Source organism: Salmo salar, chromosome 11 (assembly GCF_965601325.2).
Source record: "Salmo salar chromosome 11, fSalSal1, whole genome shotgun sequence".
NCBI classification, from domain to species: domain Eukaryota; kingdom Metazoa; phylum Chordata; class Actinopteri; order Salmoniformes; family Salmonidae; genus Salmo; species Salmo salar.
The window spans coordinates 85,868,214-85,891,579 of record NC_138301.1 but is presented as its reverse complement, the minus strand read 5'-3'; the positions used below and the strand labels follow the sequence as shown (position 1 = coordinate 85,891,579).

Genomic DNA, 23,366 nt, shown 5'->3' with positions numbered 1-23,366 from the left:
CAGGTAAGTTGACTGAGAACACATTCTCATTTACAGCAACGACCTGGGGTATAGTTACAGGGGAGAGGAGATGAATGAGCCAATTATAAACTGGGGATGATTAGGTGACTGTGATGGTATGAGGACCAGATTGGGAATTTAGCCAGGACACCAGGGTTAACACCACTACTCTTACGATAAGTGCCATGGGATCTTTAGTGACCACAGAGAGTCAGGACACCTGTTTAACGTCCCATCCGAAAGACGGCACCCTACACAGGGCAGTAACTGCCCTGGGGAATTGAGATATAATTTTTTTTAGACCAGAGGAAAGATTGCCTCCTACTGGCCCTCCAACACCACTTCCAGCAGCATGTGGTCTCCCATCCAGGGACCGACCAGGACCAACCCTGCTTAGCTTCAGAAGCAAGCCAGCAGTGGGATGCAGGGTGGTATAGCTGGCTATAGCGGTGATGACAGAAGTCTGACCGGCAACTTTACCAGGGCGAGGACTTGCCGATGTCAAGCGCTTTCCAAAAGCCTCACCTCTGACGAAGCAAGCTTAATGACACATGTTGCTTGCTTAGCTAGCTAGCTATATGTCAAAGTGATAGGCTACCCTCGGGTATCTGAAATGACATGATCAATTGATGTGTACGGATCATGTAAAGAATGCAGTGAATGGTTGTATAACTCTGATGGTACAGTTAAATGTGGAATAATCGGAAATGTGCAGGTCTGAATACGACGTTTAAGAGGCGACGCTGTTAAAACCAAATACTTCTAACGTTTATTTAACTTCCATTTTGAAAACAGCCCTTATTTGTCAATGGTTTAAGCCGAGCTGGTGGTCTCCTTGCCCCTCAGGAGCCAAATCAAACGCTCTGCACCGTATTGTGACGTTTTATTGATAACGACCTGCCTGTCATCGGGCAGGCCACAACTCCATCCCACCAAAACAGGCTGAAATTGCAGGTGGTCTTTTTCAAGCAGCTCTTACACTAAAAAGGCATTATTGTCATTTTCACAACTTCACAGGATTATTACAACCACAGCGTGGAGATATATTTAAAACCCAGGGAAATCTCGTTTTTGACTGCACTGGTTTTCACCTTCATGGTAAAGCCCTAGTTATTTTGTTGCTTTGACAAAGTTATTCATGAAGATTATTTCTTTCATAGTGATTCATTTACGCCTGTCCCTCAGTTTAACGTCAATCCTTTTACGTGAACTGACCTCTCACTTTAATATGGTGAAAAGATTCCTTTTTATCTGAAAAACATTGAACATCTGATAGTCAAATCCCAGTGTAAAAAGCAGGTGAGCTGGTTTTACTCTTTTTTTTGTAATTTTCTGTTGTTTTGTGTTGGAATACTGAGTGGGTGGAGCATAACACTTCAACCCTCTTACTCAGAGAGAGACAGGCTAAAAATGTTTGACAATTAAAAAAAATGAAAATAATTTATTGTGAAGCTTCCATTCAATTGCCCCTCCCTGTTGCACACAACAAACAAGATTTAAGATGAAATGGTCAACCCTGTTAAAGTCAACCCTGTTACAGTCAACCCTGTTACAGTCAACCCTGTTACAGTCAACCTTGTTACAGTCAACCTTGTTACAGTCGAACCTTGTTACAGTCAACCCTGTTACTTCATTTGGCACATAATAGGTACTTACTGTAGTCATTTTTGTTATTTATTTAAACTCTTGAGATGGGAAAACGTGTTCTTTATGAAGTTGGACGTGTGCTATTTATGACAGAATGTTAAAATGAGATGAAATCTAACGTTTTTTGGACCAAGTTACACGACCCCTCTATTTCTCCTCATGTCTGCCAACCCGCCAAGACACACACACACACGCACATCCCAGAGAGGCTATTCTTAGCAGCAGCGGTCTATTTTTAGCCTGCTGCTGGTTTCCAGGCATTTAACAGGAAGGAATTGACTACACAAAGAGAGCTGGAGTTACCACTGGGACTGTGTGTGTGTGTGTGTGTGTGTGTGTGTGTGTGTGTGTGTGTGTGTGTGTGTGTGTGTGTGTGTGTGTGTGTGTGTGTGTGTGTGTGTGTGTGTGTGTGTTCTTTTTGACGAGCTTCACTGAGAGCTTCAGCTGTTTTCAATCTGCGACACACACACACACACACACACACCACAGAATGGAGCGAAATAGGGTTAGTAGAAAAGGGGGTGAGGAATGCAGAAGTTCTCCGTTATATATATAGCCATGATCCTGATCCACGAGTAAGAAATCCAACAAGCTGCAATACACACACACACACACACACACACACACACACATACAACACACACACACACCCACCCACACCCCTCCCCCTCATTATTGGGGAAAGAAACCCAGACAAAGGAGACTTTATTCTGCTCCATTCCAGTCAGGCAGATAGCTCTACGGCTCACAAGGTTTCACAGCTAGGTCATGAGGCTTTTATCAATACAAAGCACAGGAGCTGTGTGAGATGCTGAAAAATATACCGGTATGTTGTTACAGTGTATTGAAAGTCATTAGCAATTTATGGACAGGACACGCTCCAGTAAAAAAAAACTGAGTTGGGATCATTTTTGTTTCGTTTTGGTCGTCCGTCTCTAGATTGTTGCGCTCTGTGTCTCTGGTGTGAGCCGTGTGGACAACAGCATATTTGCAGGTGAAAACAGTTAAGAGCACCAACAACAGACACACACACACACACACACACAAACAGAGCACACAACTCAAAGCACAGGAATGCACTGGCATGCATGTGCATGAAGTCACAGTAACTCTATCAACTCTGTGGTAGAGAGCTGGAGGGGATACCAGTTAGAATGACTGGCCCTGCCAAGACTGAACTAACCAAACACACTGGCGCGGGAGAGACGGAGGGATGGGGAAAGAAACGGTAAAGGAAGAGGGGGAAAGAGAGAGGCGGATAGAGAGACGGAACACAAACAATCTAGAAGGAAATAAATGGGCATAGAGGGGTAAGGGAGAAAGGAGGAGAAGGAGCGAGGGAGGCTTGAAAGTGAGAGAGGAGAGAGAGAAGGAAAGGGAACTGGGACAGAAAGGAGGAGGGAAATATCCATTATCATTTATTTGTCCCCCAGGAGATGACTACACACTAGAGGTGACCAGGTCAGCCAGGAAGAGAGGGAGGGCAGGAAAGAGAGGAGGGATGGGGAGAAGAGACGAAGGGTGAGGAGAGTTGACGTTTGGTGAGCGGGATTAGAAGGGGCATATTGAGATTACAGTAATGAGTGTGATGGGATTATGGTAGATTACAGTAGATTAACAGTAAATTATATGCTGCTCCTGTCGGAGCTGGCAGACTAACCATGAGGTGGACTTGTGGAGGACAGGTGAAGAGGGAGACCTGACCCTCCTTCACACCACGTTACAACACCAGCTATCAGGCAAAACACCACGTTATACAACACTGACACGTCAAACACATAACCACCAGATCTGGCTCAAATGTGAAACACTGTGGAATATTTTAGCTGTGCTTGGTTGATTTAGTTTGCCTGGTTTACAATGGAACACATGGAATAGTCCCAAAACTGAGCTGCATATCTCCCCCCCCCCTCCCCCCCCCAGCCTTCTACAGTGCTAGAAGTCCCCATTCCCACACATTTAACATCCCCACCCCCCTCTGCACTCTACCAAAACTACCAAGCTCGGTTTTCCCACTACTCCCAATGGGAGGCTCATGGCCTGTGTGGGAACACACATCTTTCACTGATCTCTCTGTTCTCTCTCTCTCCTTTTCCCTCTCTTTAACAGTACCCTATATAAGACCACAACAACTCTCCTCCAAGCCGGTAAAGATTCCTGTCAACGTTACAGAGCCGGAATCCAACACACCTGTCCTGTGAACTCTGATTCCCTAAACCCTTGTCCCTAACCTCTGTCACATGGTCCGCTGGGTGGCCCTGAAGAGGGTTGAATGGGGATGTTGGACATGTGTGTGTGTGTTTGTGAGGGGACACCTTGTTCCTTAACATTGTTAAGTAACTCCAGGCTGGCCGACTCAGACCTGCACACGTTAGCCTCCCTGAGCCGTGGGCCATGAGCCCAACACACACACACACACACACACACACACACACACACACACACACACACACACACACACACACGGGCCTGAGTATTGTATGTTACAAAATACCAGCAGACTAGCTGAATTCCGCTGTTAATTCAACAAACTGAACATGTACTTATAATCAGTTATTTTATCTGCTATTAGACCTGGGAGACCATGTCCGTGAATCAGTCTGCAAATAAACTGTGTGGGACCCACCTCCACAATGTCAGAGTTGGTCCTGCTCTCGTGAGGTTCGTTGTACTCAGTGTACTTGAGCAGGACCTTATCCATGTCGGTGCTGGCGTACTGGAACAGCTTGTTGGTGCTGTTGAAGATGATGAGGGCGATCTCACAGTCGCACAGCACGCTCAGCTCGTACGCCTTCTTCATCAGGCCAAACTTCCGCTTGGTGAACGTCACCTGGAGATGGAGAAAGAGCGGGAGAAGGGAAAGATGGATAGAAAGGTAGGGAGGGGGGGAGGGAGGGGGAGAGATAGATAGAAAGGGAGAGGGAGAGAGGGAGAGATAGATAGAAAAGGAGAGGGAGAGAGGGAGAGTGATAGAAAAGGCGAGGGAGAGATAGATACAAAGGTAGAGGGAGAGATAGATAGGGAGAGGGAGAGATAGATACAAAGGTAGAGGGAGAGATAGGGAGAGGGAGAGAGGGAGAGAGATAGAAAAGGAGAGGGAGAGAGGGAGAGAGATAGAAAAGGAGAGGGAGAGAGGGAGAGAGATAGAAAAGGAGAGGGAGAGAGGGAGAGATAGATAGAAAGGTAGAGGGAGAGATAGATAGGGAGAGGGAGAGATAGATAAAAAAGGAGAGGGAGATAGAAAGGTAGAGGGAGAGAGGGGGAAGACATTATGTAGGTGAAATGTATTACTTGTACGCTGAAGGCCTACGTGTTCACAACAGAATATGTGGAAGATCCAATGTCACTGTCAGGACACTAGGGAAGAAATCTGAGGCTGGAAGGACTGGTAATCCCATGCAAACAAACACACACACGCTGAGAACAGGGAGGTCATTCGAGCTCTAGGGGTCAGGAAGCACATGTTAGTGCATTTCCTGTCATAACAGGAAGAGAGGAACCACTCCCCCACTACACATACATACAGACACACACACACACACACACACACACACACACACACACACACACACACACACACACACACACACACCACACACACACACACACACACACACACACACACACACACACACACACACACACACACACACACACACACACACACACACACACACACACACACACACAATGCATCTGTCTCTGCTTCCTGCCCACCTAGTTTTCTGCGGGCGTGGGAGGGTTGGGGGTTATGTGTGTGACCCTGTCTGAGTAAGCTCACACACGATTAAGCACAAGCTTAAGAGAGAGAGAGAGTGTGTGTGTGTGTGTTCATTTACCTGTCTGTTGCGTTCATCCATAATCCGTGCTATCTGGATCTTTTTCCTCCCCATCTTCGCTCCTTCTCTTTCTCTCCTATCCCCAAAAGTCCTGTTCTTCTTCTCTTGTCTCAATCCTCACAGCAGTGTTCTCTTTATTTGCCTCCTCTCAATTCCTCTGGCATTCGCTCCTTAAACAGAAACAGAGAAAGAAATCAGTTAAGATGTTGTCAAACACACACACACACACACACACACACACACTAGTACTTGTTGAGCAGTCGTAGAGAACGGTTCAACTATGTTTGTGTCAAACTGAAGAATTGATCATTCAACAGCTTGACCTGAGAGAGGAAAATCACTCACTGATGAAGACATACATCTCTACCACACAACTCAGTTCACAAACATTGCATCTAATTGACAACCAGAGAGACGCCCATTTGCTTCCCACTGAAGGTAGAAATGCAAGTTCGAAAAGCCTATTCAATTAGAAAATGGACATGTCCATAATTTCTCCATCCCAACACACATGCAGCAGGGTACACCTCTAGCTGAAGAGTCCCGTTGTTGACATCTATTAACCATGCTTTGTGTGTCTTGGCCCAGAGGATCTGAAGGATTCAGTCCACAGCTTGTTGTGTAACACTAAGTCACTGCGTGTCACGCACCCCTAATCCAGTACACCTGGGTTTACCAGAGGGTCTCAGCGGAGTTTAGAGTAACCCACCAATCCCCCATCCCCTAATCCATGACCCCTGACCTCTTACATTGACACCTAACTTCAGCCCCTTACTCTTATCGCTATCATAACCTATTGACGTACAGTATATAATAACTACGGGAGAATGAGCGAGAGAGGGAGGGAGGAAGAGAGAGAGAGAAAGAGAGAGAGGGAGGAAGAGAGAGAGAGAAAGAGAAAGCGAGAGAGAGAGAGGAAGAGAGAGAAAGCGAGAGAGACAGAAAGAGAGAGAGAGAAAGAGGGAGAGAGAGAGAGAAAGAGGGAGAGAGAAAGAGGGAGAGAGAGAGAGAGAGAGAGAGAGAGAGAGAGAGAGAGAGAGAGCGAGAGAGCGAGAGAGCGAGAGAGCGAGAGAGAGAGAGAGAGAGAGCACAGGCCCAGTATCCTCTGAGGGGAGTATGTGCTATATTCCCTCCGTCATTTCTCCATCCCTCCATCTGTTAATCAGGCCTCTGTCTCTCTCATGGGGAAACAGAGAGAACGAGAGATAAGAAGACAAGAACACTGAAGAAATGGAAGGAGATACAGTATATTTCAAAGGGAACACTACACGTATACACTGAGTGTAGAAAACATTAGGAATAATAAGGAATAATATGACTCAAATTATGTCAATTAGCCTATCAGAAGCTTCTAAAGCCATGACATCATTTTCTGGAATTTTCCAAGCTGTTTAAAGGCACAGGCAACTTAGTGTATGTAAACTTCTGACCCACTGGAATTGTGACACAGTGAATTATAAGTGGAATAATCTGTCTGTAAACAATTGTTGGAAAAATGACTTGTGCCATGCACAAAGTAGATGTCCTAACCGACTTGCCAAAACTATAGTTTGTTAACAAGAAATTTGTGGAGGTGTTAAAAAACGAGTTTTAATGACTCCAACGTAAGTCTCTGTAAACGTCCGACTTCAACTGTACATGTAGGCAGGGGTAAAAGGGACTAGAAGCGACTAGGCAGACGGATAAATAATCATGAATAGCAGCATTAGTATGTGTGAGTGTGTGTGTTAAGTGTGTGTGTGTGTGCCAGAGTGACAGTTTAAGTATGTGAATGTGTGGATAGAGACTTGAGATTGTGTATAAAGTCAGTGCAGATAGTCCGTGGATGGGATTGAGCAGCCATCGCTTAGCAGTTCAACAGTCTTATTGCTTGGAGATAGAAGCTGTCTCAGAGCCTGTTGGTCCGAGACACAATGCTCCGGTACCGTTTACCAAACGGTAGTAGGGTGAGCAGTCCATTGCTGGGGTGGCTAAAGTCATTGGCAATTTTCCGGGCCTTCCTCATACACCGCCTAGTATAAATGCCCTGGATGGCAGGGAGCTCGACCCAAGTGATGTACTGTGTGTGAACGTGTGAGTGTGTGTGTGTGTCTGTTAGTGACGGGGGGAAAACATCTATACAGTGACATATCTCAATCTTATTTTTGGATAATATTACATTGATATTTGACTCTAAGTGGCGATTTGTAAAAAAAATAAATATATATATTTATATACAGTACCAGTCAAAAGTTTGGACAGACCTACTCATTCAAGGTTTTTCTTTATTTTTGCTATTTTCTACATTGTAGAATAATAGTGAAGGCATCAAAACTATGAAATAACACATATGGAATCATGTAGTAAGCAAAAAAGTGTCAAATCAAAATAAATTAGCCACTTTTGGCCTTGATGACAGATTTGCCCACTCAGCTTTGGCATTCTCTCAACCAGCTTCATGAGGTAGTCACATGGAATGCATTTTAATTAACAGGTGTGCCTTGTTAAAAGTGAATTTGAGGAATTAATGCGTTTGAGCCAATCAGTGTTGTGACAAGGTAGGGGTGGTATATTTGGTAAAAGACCAAGTCCATATTATGGCAAGACCAGCTCAAATAAGCAAAGAGAAACGACAGTCCATCATTGCATTAACCTGTTGGGTCTAGGGGGCAGCATTTGCACGTCTGGATAAAAAAAATGTACCCGATTTAATCTGGTTACTAATCCTACCCAGTAACTAGAATATGCATATACTTATTATATATGGATAGAAAACACTCTAAAGTTTCCAAAACTGTTTGAATGGTGTCTGTGAGTATAACAGAACTCATTTGGCAGGCAAAACCCTGAGACATTTTCTGACAGGAAGTGGATACCTGATGTGTTGTATTGACTTTAAACCTATCCCATTGAAAAACACAGGGGTTTAGGAATATTTTGGCACTTCCTATTGCTTCCACTAGATGTCACCAGCCTTTACAAAGTGTTTTGAGTCTTCTGGAGGGAGTTCTGACCGAACAAGAGCCATGGAACGGTGATGTCCCATTAGACACCTGGCGCGCGAGTTCATGTTGGGTACCCTCGTTCCAATACGTTATAAAAGAGTATGCATTCGTCCACCTTGAATATTATTCATGTTCTGGTTAAAAAAGGCCCTAATGATTTATGCTATACAACGTTTGACATGTTTGAACGAACGGAAATATATTTTTTCCCCTCGTTCATGACGAGAAGTCCGGCTGGCTTACATCATGTGCTAACGAGACGGAGATTTTTGGACATAAATGATGAGCTTTTTTGAACAAAACTACATTCGTTATGGACCTGTGATACCTGGAAGTGACATCTGATGAAGAGAATCAAAGGTAATGGATTATTTACATAGTATTTTCGATTTTAGATCTCCCCAACATGACGTCTAGTCTGTATCGCAACGCGTATTTTTCTGGGCGCAGTGCTCAGATTATTGCAAAGTGTGATTTCCCAGTAAGGTTATTTTTAAATCTGGCAAGTTGATTGCGTTCAAGAGATGTAAATCTATAATTCTTTAAATGACAATATAATATTTTACCAATGTTTTCTAATTTTAATTATTTAATTTCTGACGCTGACTTGACTGCCGGTTATTGGAGGGAAACGATTTCCTCAACATCAATGCCATAGTAAAACGCTGTTTTTGGATATAAATATGAACTTGATAGAACTAAAAATGCATGCATTGTCTAACATAATGTCCTAGGAGTGTCATCTGATGGAGATTGTAAAAGGTTAGTGCATCATTTTAGCTGGTTTTATGGTTTTGGTGACCCTGTCTTTGACTTGACAAAACATTACACACAACTCTTGTAAATGTACTGTCCTAACATACTCTAAATTTATGCTTTCGCCGTAAAACCTTTTTGAAATCGTAAAACGTGGTTAGATTAAGGAGATGTTTATCTTTCAAATGGTGTAACATAGTTGTATTTTTGAAAAATTTGAATTTTGACATTTATTTGGATTCAAATTTGCCGCTCTTGAAATGCACCTGCTGTTGATGGAGTGCACCACGGGTGGCACGCTAGCGTCCCACCTAGCCCCAAGAGGTTTTAAGACATGAAGGTCAGTCAATCAAGAACTTTCAAAGTTTCTTCAAATGCAGTCGCAAAAACCATCAAGGGCTATGATGAAACTGGCTCTCATGAGGACCGCCACAGGAAAGGAAGACCCAGAGTTACCTCCGCTTCAGAGGATAAGTTCATTAGAGTTACCAGCCTCAGAAATTGAAGCCCAAATAAATGCTTCACAGAGTTCAAGTAACAGATACATCTCAACATCAACTGTTCAGAGGAGACTGTGTGAATCAGGCCTTCATGGTCAAATTGCTGCAAAGAAACCACTACTAAAGGACACCAATAATAAGAAGAGACTTGCTTGGGCCAACAAAAACACGAGCAATAGACATTAGACCGGTGGAAATCTGTCCTTTGATCTGATGAGTTAAAATGTGAGATTTTTGGTTCCAACCGCTGTGTCTTTGTGAGACGCAGAGTAGCTGAACGGATAATCTCTGCATGTGTGGTTCCCACCGTGAAGCATGGAGAAAGAGGTGTGATGGTGAGGGCGTGTTTTGCTGGTGACACGATTTATTTAAAATTCAAGGCACACTTAACCCTTTTCCAACAGGACAATGACCCGACACACCTCCAGACTGTGTAAGGGCTATTCGGCAGAAAGGAGAGTGATGGAGTGCTGCATCAGATGACCTGGCCTCCACAATCACCCAACATCAACCCAATTGAGATGGTTTGGGATGAATTGGACCTCAGAGTGAAGGAAAAGCAGCCAACAAGTGCTCAGCATATGTGGGAACTCCTTCAAGACTGTTGGAAAAGCATTTCAGGTGAAGCTGGTTGAGACAATGCCAAGAGTGTGCAAAGCTGTCATCAAGGCAAAGGGTGGCTACTTTGAAGAATCAAAAATATTAAATATATTTTGGTTTGTTTAGCACTTTTTTGGTTACTACATGATTCCATATGTGTTATATCATAGTTTTGATGTCTTCACTATTATTCTACAATGTAAAAAAAAAGAATATATAGAAAAACCCTTGAATGGGTAGGTGTGTCCAAACTTTTGAATGGTACTGTATACACACACACATATATATATATACACACACACACATATATATACACACACATATATATACACACACATACATATATATATACACATATAAATAAATATATATATGTATACATATATATACACTGCTCGAAAAAATAAAGGGAACACTTAAACAACACAATGTAACTCCAAGTCAATCACACTTCTGTGAAACCAAACTGTCCACTTAGGAAGCAACACTGATTTACAATAAATGTCACATGCTGTTGTGCAAATGGAATAGACAACAGGTGGAAATTATAGGCAATTAGCAAGACACCCCCAATAAAGGAGTGGTTCTGCAGGTGGGGACCACAGACCACTTCTCAGTTCCTATGCTTCCTGGCTGATGTTTTGGTCACTTTTGAATGCTGGCGGTGCTTTCACTCTAGTGGTAGCATGAGACGGAGTCTACAACCCACACAAGTTGCTCAGGTAGTGCAGCTCATCCAGGATGGCACATCAATGCGAGCTGTGGCAAGAAGGTTTGCTGTGTCTGTCAGCGTAGTGTCCAGAGCATGGAGGCGCTACCAGGAGACAGGCCAGTACATCAGGAGACATGGAGGAGGCCGTAGGAGGGCAACAACCCAGCAGCAGGACCGCTACCTCCACCTTTGTGCAAGGAGGAGCCGGAGAAGCACTGCCAGAGCCCTGCAAAATGACCTCCAGCAGGCCACAAATGTGCATGTGTCTGCTCAAACGGTCAGAAACAGACTCCATGAGGGTGGTATGAGGGCCCGACGTCCACAGGTGGGGGTTGTGCTTACAGCCCAACACCGTGCAGGACGTTTGGCATTTGCCAGAGAACACCCAAGATTGGCAAATTCGCCACTGGCGCCCTGTGCTCTTCACAGATGAAAGCAGGTTCACACTGAGCACGTGACAGACGTGACAGAGTCTGGAGACGCCGTGGAGAACGTTCTGCTGCCTGCAACATCCTCCAGCATGACCGGTTTGGCGGTGGGTCAGTCATGGTGTGGGGTGGCATTTCTTTGGGGGGCCGCACAGCCCTCCATGTGCTCGCCAGAGGTAGCCTGACTGCCATTAGGTACCGAGATGAGATCCTCAGACCCCTTGTGAGACCATATGCTGGTGCGGTTGGCCCTGGGTTCCTCCTAATGCAAGACAATGCTAGACCTCATGTGGCTGGAATGTGTCAGCAGTTCCTGCAAGAGGAAGGCATTGATGCTATGGACTGGCCCGCCCGTTCCCCAGACCTGAATCCAATTGAGCACATCTGGGACATGTCTCGCTCCATCCACCAACACCACGTTGCACCACAGACTGTCCAGGAGTTGGCGGATGCTTTAGTCCAGGTCTGGGAGGAGATCCCTCAGGAGACCATCCGCCACCTCATCAGGAGCATGCCCAGGCGTTGTAGGGAGGTCATACAGGCACGTGGAGGCCACACACACTACTGAGCCTCATTTTGACTTGTTTTAAGGACATTACATCAAAGTTGGATCAGCCTGTAGTGTGGTTTTCCACTTTAATTTTGAGTGTGACTCCAAATCCAGACCTCCATGGGTTGATAAATTGGATTTCCATTGATTATTTTTGTGTGATTTTGTTGTCAGCACATTCAACTATGTAAAGAAAAAAGTATTTAATAAGATTATTTCTTTCATTCAGATCTAGGATGTGTTGTTTAAGTGTTCCCTTTATTTTTTTGAGCAGTATATATACATATATATATCCCACATTATTATTATAATAGTTTTTGCTACTGTAGGTATTTTTCATCCTATAACTTGTTCTCCATCTTCTTTTTAAATAGTGACCCAACATGTTTTCAGCACTTTATTTCCCTGACCGATCAAAACTCATTTTCTCATGCTCTCTCATCTCTCTGCAGCAGACATACAGTAAGCAATATGTTTGGAACACAAAATTGCAATACAATCACAGTATCGAATCGCAATACATATAGAATCATGAGAATGGCTGTACTTATCGTATCAGCAACTAAGTATCGTGATAAAAATCGTATCGTGAGGTCCCTGGCAATTCCCCGCCCTTGTCTGTGTGAATGAGTGTGAGCTTGTGTGTGTGCGTTTGTGTGCATGAGTGGGTGTGTGCTTGTGTGTGTGTGTGTTTTGTTGATGGTGAAGGGTGTTTGTGTAGGGTGTTTTGTTGATGGTGAAGGGTGTTTGTGTGGGTGTTTTGTTGATGGTGGTGGAAAACGCTGTCTCAGACACCGCTCTAGAATCTACCATTAGTGTTCAATTGAATTGAGATCTGGTGACACACACACACACACACACACACACACACACACACACACACACACACACACACACACACACACACACACACACACACACACACACACACACACACACACACACACACACACACACACTTTATGCTCCTTTGAGATGCATCTTTCAAAGTCCCTGAGATATCTTCTTCTTGCCATAGTAGCCAAAATGATAGGTAACTGGGCATTATTATACATGACGCTATGCATGATGGGATGCTATTTGCTTAATTAACTCAGGAACCACACCTGTGTGGAAGGAAGCACCTGCTTTCAATATACTTTCTATCCCTCATTTACGCAAGTGTTTCCTTTATTTTGGCAGCTACCTGTACATCCAGCAACTCCCTGGCTTATAGGTTCTTTAAGCTTGTCTTAAGTAGCTAGAAACAGGCAGAGCACACACGGTTTATAGCGTTCAACACACACACACACACACACACACACACACACACACACACACACACACACACACACACACACACACACACACACACACACACACACACACACACACACACACACACACGGTTCCCAGCTTACAGTCAGAGGCAGAAGCATGGCTGAAGAAGAATGGAAGTGGGAGAGAGAGAAAGGGATCAGGCTTGTCAATGACAAGACAATGAGTAGGGAGTTGGCTAACTCTCGTGAAAAAGTACAACTGAATTACTACACAAAACATATTTGTGCAGTAGTGACAATGTAGAGACTGTGTAGTGAATTTGTACTTTATGCACTACTCAAGATAAGTAGAGATGTGTAGTGTTCAGTAGGAAAACAGTAGTGTTTCCAGGAGTAATCAGGTACAGATTTTTACTACTTGATGTTGGTAGTAAATAAGTAGTCAAAACACTACAGCTTTACTACACAGTCTTGTTAGTAGTAATCAGTTAGGCTAGAGATTTTTCTACTTGATGTTGGTAGTTAATAAGTACTCAAAATACTACAGCTTTACTACACAGGCTTTTCAATAGTAATCAGGTAGAGTTTTTATTACTTGATGTATCATAACACTACAGCCAGACTACAGCGACTTTTCGTGACTGCAGAAGAAGACAGAACAGGAAGTAGTTGGTTGTTGTTACTGTTTACTGTTTTTGACAATCCCGAATGTAATCACCTTCCATCCTCCATCATCCTGTCTTTCATAGACCTTATGCTGGCACCATCTGTAAGTTTAACTTTCCTTTATGAATACTTTCATGTCATTGTTTAGCCGTTGATATAACTTTTTACAACTTCAAAAAGATTGCTAGCCAAAACGCTCATAGCCGTTAGCCGTTGCCATAGAGATGTATTGAGTTTAGCCTAGCTGTTTGCTAGCCCCATTGAATTGTAGATATGTAGACTCTGTTTTCGCCATGCTAGCTGATGAGTGTGTTTGTATACAAATGTACAGTATGTTCTTATTGTATACTTACCCATTCTACTTACCTCTTTTGACCTGTTGCCAATGAGCCACTTGACATAAGAAGATTGGAGGCCATTGTTAGTAAGATTAAAAATGTTTATCAGATGTTATTCTGTGACGTCTTATGTGACCTCTGTTAGCCGATGATTAATAATTGGCTTAGAATTGGTTGTCTCTTGTCCTTGTCTTAATTTCTTAAAAGGTTACATGGTGGAATAAATGTGGCTGCAACAAAAAAAGACAACGTGAATATAGTTCAGTCAAAGCTGAACGAAGACAAGGTCTCAAAGGGATTGACAAAATAAGTGTAAATATGTCATTGAATATGTCATTAATTGAATCAAAACAAATTGCAATAAAGTTTGTATGAGCTTATTATTGCTTGTTTGGTGATTTAACTACAGTTAGAAACATGAGGAAATAACATGCAGTGATTTTCAATAGGTAAACAGTAGTTAAATGTTTTAAATAGTAATTCCAAAGGATTTATGTAGAAAATGGTAAAGGATCAGGATCAATTCAGTAGTGATCAGTAGTGATACAACACCACACACACAGATGGCACTGGCAGTAGTAATTCAATATGGATTGAGTATGCAGACAGCAGTAATGTGTAGGAATCGTGTAGTAATTCAATAGTGAACGTGTAAGAATTATGTAGGTTTTAAGTAGTAGATACCCAAAAGCTCAGTAGTTATACATTAAGGGAGAATTATGTAGTGATTTGAGTAGGAAATATGTAGTGTTCACCAGTAGCGAAACATCCCAATTCATAATTTATTGCTACTTAAATTACTACATAATTCACTACTGGTTTACTACACATCTCAATAACAATCAAGTACTAAAACCAGTAGATTTTGTGTAGATCTTCTGTAGTAGTGATCAGTAGTAATTCAGTAGTACTTGAGGGAAAGCAGTAACAGACTGGTAACCGGGCTGTCATCAAAACTCCCTATCACGCTACACAGCACACACTATATATACAAAAGTATGTGGACACCACATCAAATTTGTGGATTCGGCTATTTCAGCCACACCCATTGCTGACAGGTGTATAAAATCGAGCACACAGCCATGCAATCTCCATAGACAAACATTGGCAGTAGAATGGCCTTACTGAAGAGCTCAGTGACTTTCAACATGGCACCGTCATAGGATGCCACATTCCCTACAATTTCTGCCCTGCTAGAGCTGCCCCGGTCAACTGTAAGTGCTGTTATTGTGAAGTGGACATGTCTAGGAGCAACAACAGCCCACCCACGAAGTGGTAGGTCACACAAGCTCAGAAACAGGACCGACCGAGTGCTGAAGCGTATAGCACGTAAAAATTGTCTGTCCTTGGTTACAACACTCACTACCGAGTTCCAAACTGCCTCTGGAAGCAACGTCAGCACAATAACTGTTCATCAGAAGCTTCATTAAATTGGTTTCCATGGCCGAGCAGCCACACACAAGCCTAAGATCACCATGTGCAATACCAAGTATCGGCTGGAGTGTTGTAAAGCTCGCTGCCATTGGACTCTGAAGCAGTGGAAACACGTTCTCTGGAGTGATGAATCACGCTTCACCATCTGGCATTCCGACAGATTAATCTGGGTTTGGCAGATGCCAGGAGAACGTTACCTGCCCCAATACATAGTGCCAACTGTAAAGTTTGGTGGATGAATAATGGTCTGGGGCTATTGTTCATGGTTCAGGCTAGCCCCCTTAGTTCCAGTGAAGGGAAATCTTAACACTACAGCAGACAATGACATTCTAAATGATTCTGGGCTTCCAACTTTGTGGCAACAGTTTGAGGAAGGCTCTTTCCTGTTTCAGCATGACAATGCCCCTGTGCACAAAGCGAGGTCCATACAGAAATGGTTTGTCGAGATCGGTGTGGAAGAAATCGACTGGCCTGCACAGAGCCCTGACCTCAACCCCATCGAACACCTTGGGGATGAACACTCAACATCAGTGTCCAACCTCACTAATGCTATTGCAGCTGAAAGGAAGCAAGTCCATGCAGCAATGTTCCAACAACCGTTACCCTACGAAGTTCGGAGCCTGCTGGTTTTCTGTTCTGTCTGATAATTAATTGCACACACCTGGTGTTCCAGGTCTAAATCAGTCCCTAATTAGAGGGGAACAATGACAAAATGCAGTGGAACTGGCTTCAAGGTCCAGAGTTGAGTTTGAGAGATCTAGCCTTCCCAGAAGAGTGAAGGCTGTTATCGCAGCAAAGGGGGGGACCAACTCCATATTAATGCCCATGATTTTAGAATGAGACGAGCAGGTGTCCACATACTTTTGTCCGTGTAGTGTACCATCCCAAACCCCTATCCCCTATCCCTTATGCCCATGTGGAGATCAGAGATGATGTGATATGTAATACCATGGTGACAGCTCCAACGTACCCCCATCCCTAGCTAGAGGAGAATAGAGCCTGATCCGTACAGACTCCTCAGTAAACTGACCAAGAAAGGCACATTCTAAACACAGGTCTTCTACACAGTATATGTCAGCACCAGATATAATCAAGCTGGCTCGGGCATAATGTCAAATCAAAACAAGCCCCAACATGCCAAACAGGACACATTACTTCTGTGCTCTCATTCATTCATTCAGTCAGTCATTCAGTCAGTCAGTCATTCAGTCAGTGAGGCTGTTTCAGGAAACACCATACTCCTCTGCTTTTGAGTAAATATAGAACATTCCTTGTTGAGTCAACTCTGAATTATATAAACTGTGGGTGTTGATACTGAGCATGGAGTTCTGCTTTCGAGGGAAGCTTGCTTTTGACCTAAACACTGTGTGTGTGCTTGTGTGTGTTTGCTAGATTTTTTCCCCCCAGCATGTGTGTTCCCTCTAAGACGACATGATGGAGAGCCCACCTGTAAACCAAACCGGGAAGGTGGCAGGTTTCCACCCGATTCCTCCTTCCACACACACACACACACACACACACACACACACACACACACACACACACACACACACACACACATTTCCTCATCTATAAATAGCTTACACGTAACCAGCGGGGGCTCCAAAAATAAAATAAATGAACTTTTTACCCCAAAACAAAGCAGAGCGGCCCGTATCTAGTTCACACTAAGACAGAGAGAGACAGAAACAGACATAGCCAGTAGAACTAGGGAAAAGAGATGGACGTTTAACAGAGTCCTCATTTTCCCTAACTAACACCCTCTCAACACCCAGTCTCACAACAATCCCAGTACTCCTTCTCTGTCACAAACTTAAACACACCATCGCAGTGTGCCAAAGATGGGCCTTTCTCTACATAAAGGGATGATTCAGAGTGCTCATTTACCCCCAAGCTGTGTACGTGTGTGTATTCTGGGGCAAGAGAGGGACAGACAGAAGGACCAAACAGAAACAGACTGGCCATAGGGCAGTTCAGACAAATGCCAGTGGGCTGATCTAAATTGGGGTGTTTGCATAGAATTGTCATTATTTGGCTAATAATGAGGGCCCAAAGGAAAAAAATGGGCTGGGGTATTAGAAATCACCGGGTGGATTTTTTTTATCCCAGTCCATCCCTGGACCAGAGACACACAGGCCTATAGACAGACAGATAGACAGGGTAGACAGAATGTGTAAGTGTGTATTTTGAGGCTGGATAGAGCGAGAGCGACAGACAGTGGGTGATGGGGTGGCAATGCCCTTGTATATCTTGGCAGGACATCCTACATGCCAGTGTCAGAGGGGCAGGGGTAGTGGGGGGTAGACGGATGGGTGCCGGGCAGGGGGTAGACAGGGAACGGGAGGAGTAGAGGGCTGGGGGCGGAGGAGTGCACGTAGACGAGTCTCAAAGGGGTGTGTGCAAGCCCCCAGACATAGAGCCTGCGTCGACTTCATCATGGCGCTAGGAGCACCGCATATCCTTTCAAAGAAAACAACGTAGTTCCTCTATCACTTAGTCAGGAGGAAAATAACAAGTAAAAGGGACATGACTTAGATCGGTGTCCTACAGCTCTACCAAGCTGGCCAGTAGATGCTGTAACCCACCACCACCACCACCACCATTCTCCACTACAGGCACATGACTCACTATAAATACTTCAGACTAGACTAGAGTAGGGGGGAATTTCTGATTAACACTACAGAAGCTACAGGCAACTAGCAGACAAAGCTCATCTGTATTAGACTCCCTAACTGGAGGATGGTGGATGTAGACTCCCGTACTGGAGGATGGTGGATGTAGACTCCCTAACTGGAGGATGGTGGATGTAGACTCCCTAACTGGAGGATGGTGGATGTAGACTCCCTAACTGGAGGATGGTGGATGTAGACTCCCGTACTGGAGGATGGTGGATGTAGACTCCCTAACTGGAGGATGGTGGATGTAGACTCCCTAACTGGAGGATGGTGGATGTAGACTCCCTAACTGGAGGATGGTGGATGTAGACTCCCTAACTGGAGGATGGTGGATGTAGACTCCCTAACTGGAGGATGGTGGATGTAGACTCCCTAACTGGAGGATGGTGGATGTAGACTCCCGTACTGGAGGATGGTGGATGTAGACTCCCTAACTGGAGGATGGTGGATGTAGACTCCCGTACTGGAGGATGGTGGATGTAGACTCCCGTACTGGAGGATGGTGGATGTAGACTCCCGTACTGGAGGATGGTGGATGTAGACTCCCGTACTGGAGGATGGTGGATGTAGACTCCCTAACTGGAGGATGGTGGATGTAGACTCCCGTACTGGAGGATGGTGGATGTAGACTCCCTAACTGGAGGATGGTGGATGTAGACTCCCTAACTGGAGGATGGTGGATGTAGACTCCCTAACTGGAGGATGGTGGATGTAGACTCCCTAACTGGAGGATGGTGGATGTAGACTCCCTAACTGGAGGATGGTGGATGTAGACTCCCTAACTGGAGGATGGTGGATGTAGACTCCCGTACTGGAGGATGGTGGATGTAGACTCCCTAACTGGAGGATGGTGGATGTAGACTCCCTAACTGGAGGATGGTGGATGTAGACTCCCTAACTGGAGGATGGTGGATGTAGACTCCCGTACTGGAGGATGGTGGATGTAGACTCCCGTACTGGAGGATGGTGGATGTAGACTCCCTAACTGGAGGATGGTGGATGTAGACTCCCTAACTGGAGGATGGTGGATGTAGACTCCCTAACTGGAGGATGGTGGATGTAGACTCCCGTACTGGAGGATGGTGGATGTAGACTCCCTAACTGGAGGATGGTGGATGTAGACTCCCTAACTGGAGGATGGTGGATGTAGACTCCCTAACTGGAGGATGGTGAATGTAGACTCCCTAACTGGAGGATGGTGGATGTAGACTCCCTAACTGGAGGATGGTGGATGTAGACTCCCGTACTGGAGGATGGTGGATGTAGACTCCCGTACTGGAGGATGGTGGATGTAGACTCCCTAACTGGAGGATGGTGGATGCAACACTACACAGTAAGTAAGTTGTTTACCACGGTGGCAGATGACACTGTACTCACTAGAAAACAAGTGTTGGGGTAAAATTCAGACACGTCAGAGTTAAGGCCCATATGGGGACCACCCAGCAAATCCTCTGCAATATGCTTTTAAATAAACTACAGTTTGGGTTGTGAATTCTTCAGGTCTTAAGAGAGGAGTGAGGCCCAAGGTGTTTGATGGTTTTCTACCTCGTTAAATTCCAGTCAATCAGTTGATCAAGTAGAATGGCAGCAAGAAATGAAAACCGTCAGGACTGCGGAACTCCGGAGCCTCCATTGTGCACCCCTGCCCAGTCATGTGTTCCCACTCCCAGCCATGTGTTGGTTCATAAAGCTGAGATGTGGCAGCTAGGTGAGGCTAGCCTTTAGTCTGTAATCCACCTGTAAACTGCCTGCTCTCTCTGACTTAATGGGAGAGCCAGAACAGAAACTAGAGGCTTATCCAGAGGACAGGAGCCAAGTATCAGGCGTGTTAGTGCTGGGCTGGAACTAAAGCCTGCACACACTGTAGCTCTCCAGCTAGACCAGGGGGCAGAGCTGGAGAACACACCCCTCAAGGCCACATACTGTACACTGCTCTAGCCTGGGATCAGGGTCATAATACCCATTGACACTGGGTGCACAGACCCCCTCACCTGTATTAATACGCTAGAAAATATTATACAAAAGTATTTTATTTTCTCAAAATGACTTTAAAGATACTGAATTTTTGGCCATCAGTGCTACATATTTCACTTTCTCTAACAGGTCTGAGATTCATTCAAAAACAGCTAAAGTATTGACCTCAATCAACTTTAAATTGACATGAACACACTACTTAATAAAACATTTAAGAAAAATAAACAAATCCGACTATACAATCCACATCTCTCTCACTGAGCTGTTGTATACTCTGAGTATAACACATCTATTAAATTATATGACAGACTGCTACGTGTTTACGGTCGAGTTCGGAGCGCAAACACTGTGCGTATTCTGCCAATAGCGCAAACTGTCCCAACTGTAAACTTTCAAAGCGAATATAATGAATTAACCACCGGACACACTTACTGTAGCCTGCTCCTCATGAGGCTGCTCTGTCCGATATCAGTGTCCGTTTACGCAGGCGTTTTCACGAGCCTTGTCCGAATACCGTACAGCAGAAAAGTCTTCGTGTAAAGAGCCCCGTTAGAAAAACGAATTCGCTTTAAATCCAGAATGGAAATAACCTACTATTAATCATACGAACACAGTGATGGAAAGGGCAACTGGCAACATTAAAACTCTCTTCTCCACTCCAGATTTGAAATGAAGAGGAAGGGAGTCGTGCTACGCAGTCTCTCAGTGTGAGTGAGTGATTTGCCCGGTGAAGGAACGGAGGAGGGGAAGGAAAGGGGGATAATACCGCTAATGTTTGTTTCCCGTTGGTGATGTGCCCACAGACACACTTTGATCGATCGCTCTCCCTCTCTCTCCCTCCAATCCATCAAACACGCACACAATCCATGAACAAGTTTTAAGGCCCTAGCGGGCGCGCGCGCGTAAAGACACACACAAACACACACACACACACACAGCCTATCTGTCTGAAGTGTGTTCAGTCAACATATGTGCCAATCAAATAAACCACCCTAGTCGTAGTATAGCAGACTACATTCCCCGTCTGGTTAAGCAGTGAAAACGTGGATATCTTACCAGTCAATTACTTGCACTTCCTTCTGTTCTGTCAAAGCTTCAGCCCCAGATCCTCCTGCATGTGTTTCAGGTTTCGGTTCTCGCTCTTTCCTTCTGGCTTTATCTCAATCTGTCTCTCATCTGTGTCAGTCAGTCTGTGTCTGAGTGTTTCATCAGGGTGGTCTCTAAGGGCCTCAGGTCCATTGGTTTACAGAGCACCTGGAGGAGACCGGAGAGATACTGTATGAGACTGGAGCTGGTTCTAAAAGAACAGATTAAGATGTAGTTTACACACACGCAAACACACACACACGCACACACACGCACGCACACACCTGCTTTTAATCTTAAAACAGACTATTAAACTCAAATGAATGTACATTTTCAGAGTAATACACTCTCCCTTCCCTAGAATACACAGGGCAAACAGAAAGTATGAAGTATGAAGTGTTGGTCTGTAGCTCACTGGTGCACTGCAGTGGAAGCTCTTGGAACTGCACCTGTTTACCAGTACTGTGCAGTTTTGGATGGGTGGATGGACTTACGAAATGTCCTACAACTCTATAGCGGTAGGCTACTTCTCTCCGCTCTAACCCGCTCTGCAGCTCACACACCGACACGCACACACACGCACACTTGCCCACACCCGCACACATATACTGTACACAAAAGCAAATAGTCCGTCTCTGGGGAGTGTTTTCACTGCAAATGTGTTCCTGTAGGGTATGTCTCATGGGATTCTAGTTTGGTTGTTAGTGGTCCAGTGGACCGCCCAGTGCGTTACACCTGCTATGTATAATGGATGAGCCTTAACCTTTTGTAGTGTTACAGGAAAAACAGTCGTCGTTCTCCTACTGTAGAAACTATACACCCCGAGAAAAGATGCTGCTGTCTTTGTAGGCATCTCACCTGACAAGCCTGCTGTCATCGTTTCCTGTCACTCCCATCACTCAGGCTGACATACACAATGTAATCTGCCTGTTATTCATGCGAGACAGGCCTCTGAACTGCAAAGGCACAGTCATCCAAGAGCATTTTTTACAACAATGAAAGTATGTCTCTGCAAACTCCGTACAATATGTGGAGATATTTCAAAGCATGCTTTCGTGCTTTGAAGGGGCTCCCGAGTGGCGCAGCGGTCTAAGGCACTGCGTCTCAGTGCTTGAGGTGTCACTACAGACACCCTGCTTCGATTCCAGGCTGGATCATAACCGGCCGTGATTGGGAGTCCCATAGGGCGGCGACACAATTGGGCCAGTGTCGTCCGGGCTTGGCCGTTGTAGGCCGTCATTGTAAATAAGAATTTGTTCTTAACTGACTTGCCTGGTTAAATAAAGGTTAAAACCTTATTCTCTCCTCCATCCCTTCCCTCATCGACACACACACAAACACTCATGTGTATGTGGCATGTAGCTCCCTCAGACACAGCTGTGCTTGGTTCTGAGGCCAGAGTGTATGGCAGTGTTAGGGCAGTACCACCAGAGATATTTTAAGCTCTGATTCACTCCAGAATTTCAGTACGAACAGCAGTGATAGCCAGGCAGACAGTGACTAACATTAGCTATGGAATTGTTTGCAGTTTAATTGAATACAGTAGTTTGGCATCTCGAATCTACACCACAAACCCTGTCTGTCAGAGATGTGACATAACAAACTATACGAATATGACCAAGAGGCTGTTAGGACGCAAGGGACCGTAGCGACGCAGGAGACCACAAGCTAAAGGCTACTTATGGTAAATACAGTCAACCTACTGTACTGCATCACACAGTAGACTGTCAGCCATGGTTATGACTGAAAGACCAGTTTTATAACAAGATGCATTTGTTCAAGGTCATTAGGAATAAAGCTAGAAGTAACCTAGAAACAAAGTTTAAGTATCAAAGGGTCAGAGATCATAGGCCAGTCAGAGAGGTGATTGGGGGAGGGGCAGGGAGAGCCAAGATGGAGGGCCAATGACCAACTGTTA

At 44.7% G+C, this 23,366-nt stretch overlaps 1 protein-coding gene across 3 annotated transcripts in view; it reads right to left on the bottom strand.

Annotated features, from left to right (window-relative positions):
- The window catches only part of LOC106563077 (myocyte-specific enhancer factor 2C), a 31,445-nt gene that overhangs the window by 7,176 nt on the left and 903 nt on the right, over positions 1-23,366 (bottom strand). Inside the window, exons 2-4 of one of the 3 annotated variants that reach the window (XM_014128302.3) lie at positions 21,419-21,616; positions 5,487-5,656; positions 4,274-4,477 (exon numbers count right to left, since the gene is read on the bottom strand). In XM_014128302.3, the coding sequence (XP_013983777.1) occupies positions 4,274-4,477; positions 5,487-5,540 (258 nt within the window). In that variant the 5' untranslated portion in view covers positions 5,541-5,656; positions 21,419-21,616. Of the gene's footprint in view, positions 1-4,273; positions 4,478-5,486; positions 5,657-20,794; positions 21,098-21,418; positions 21,617-23,366 lie in introns of those variants that run through there. The other 2 variants (XM_014128304.3, XM_014128303.3) reach the window with 2 other exon arrangements.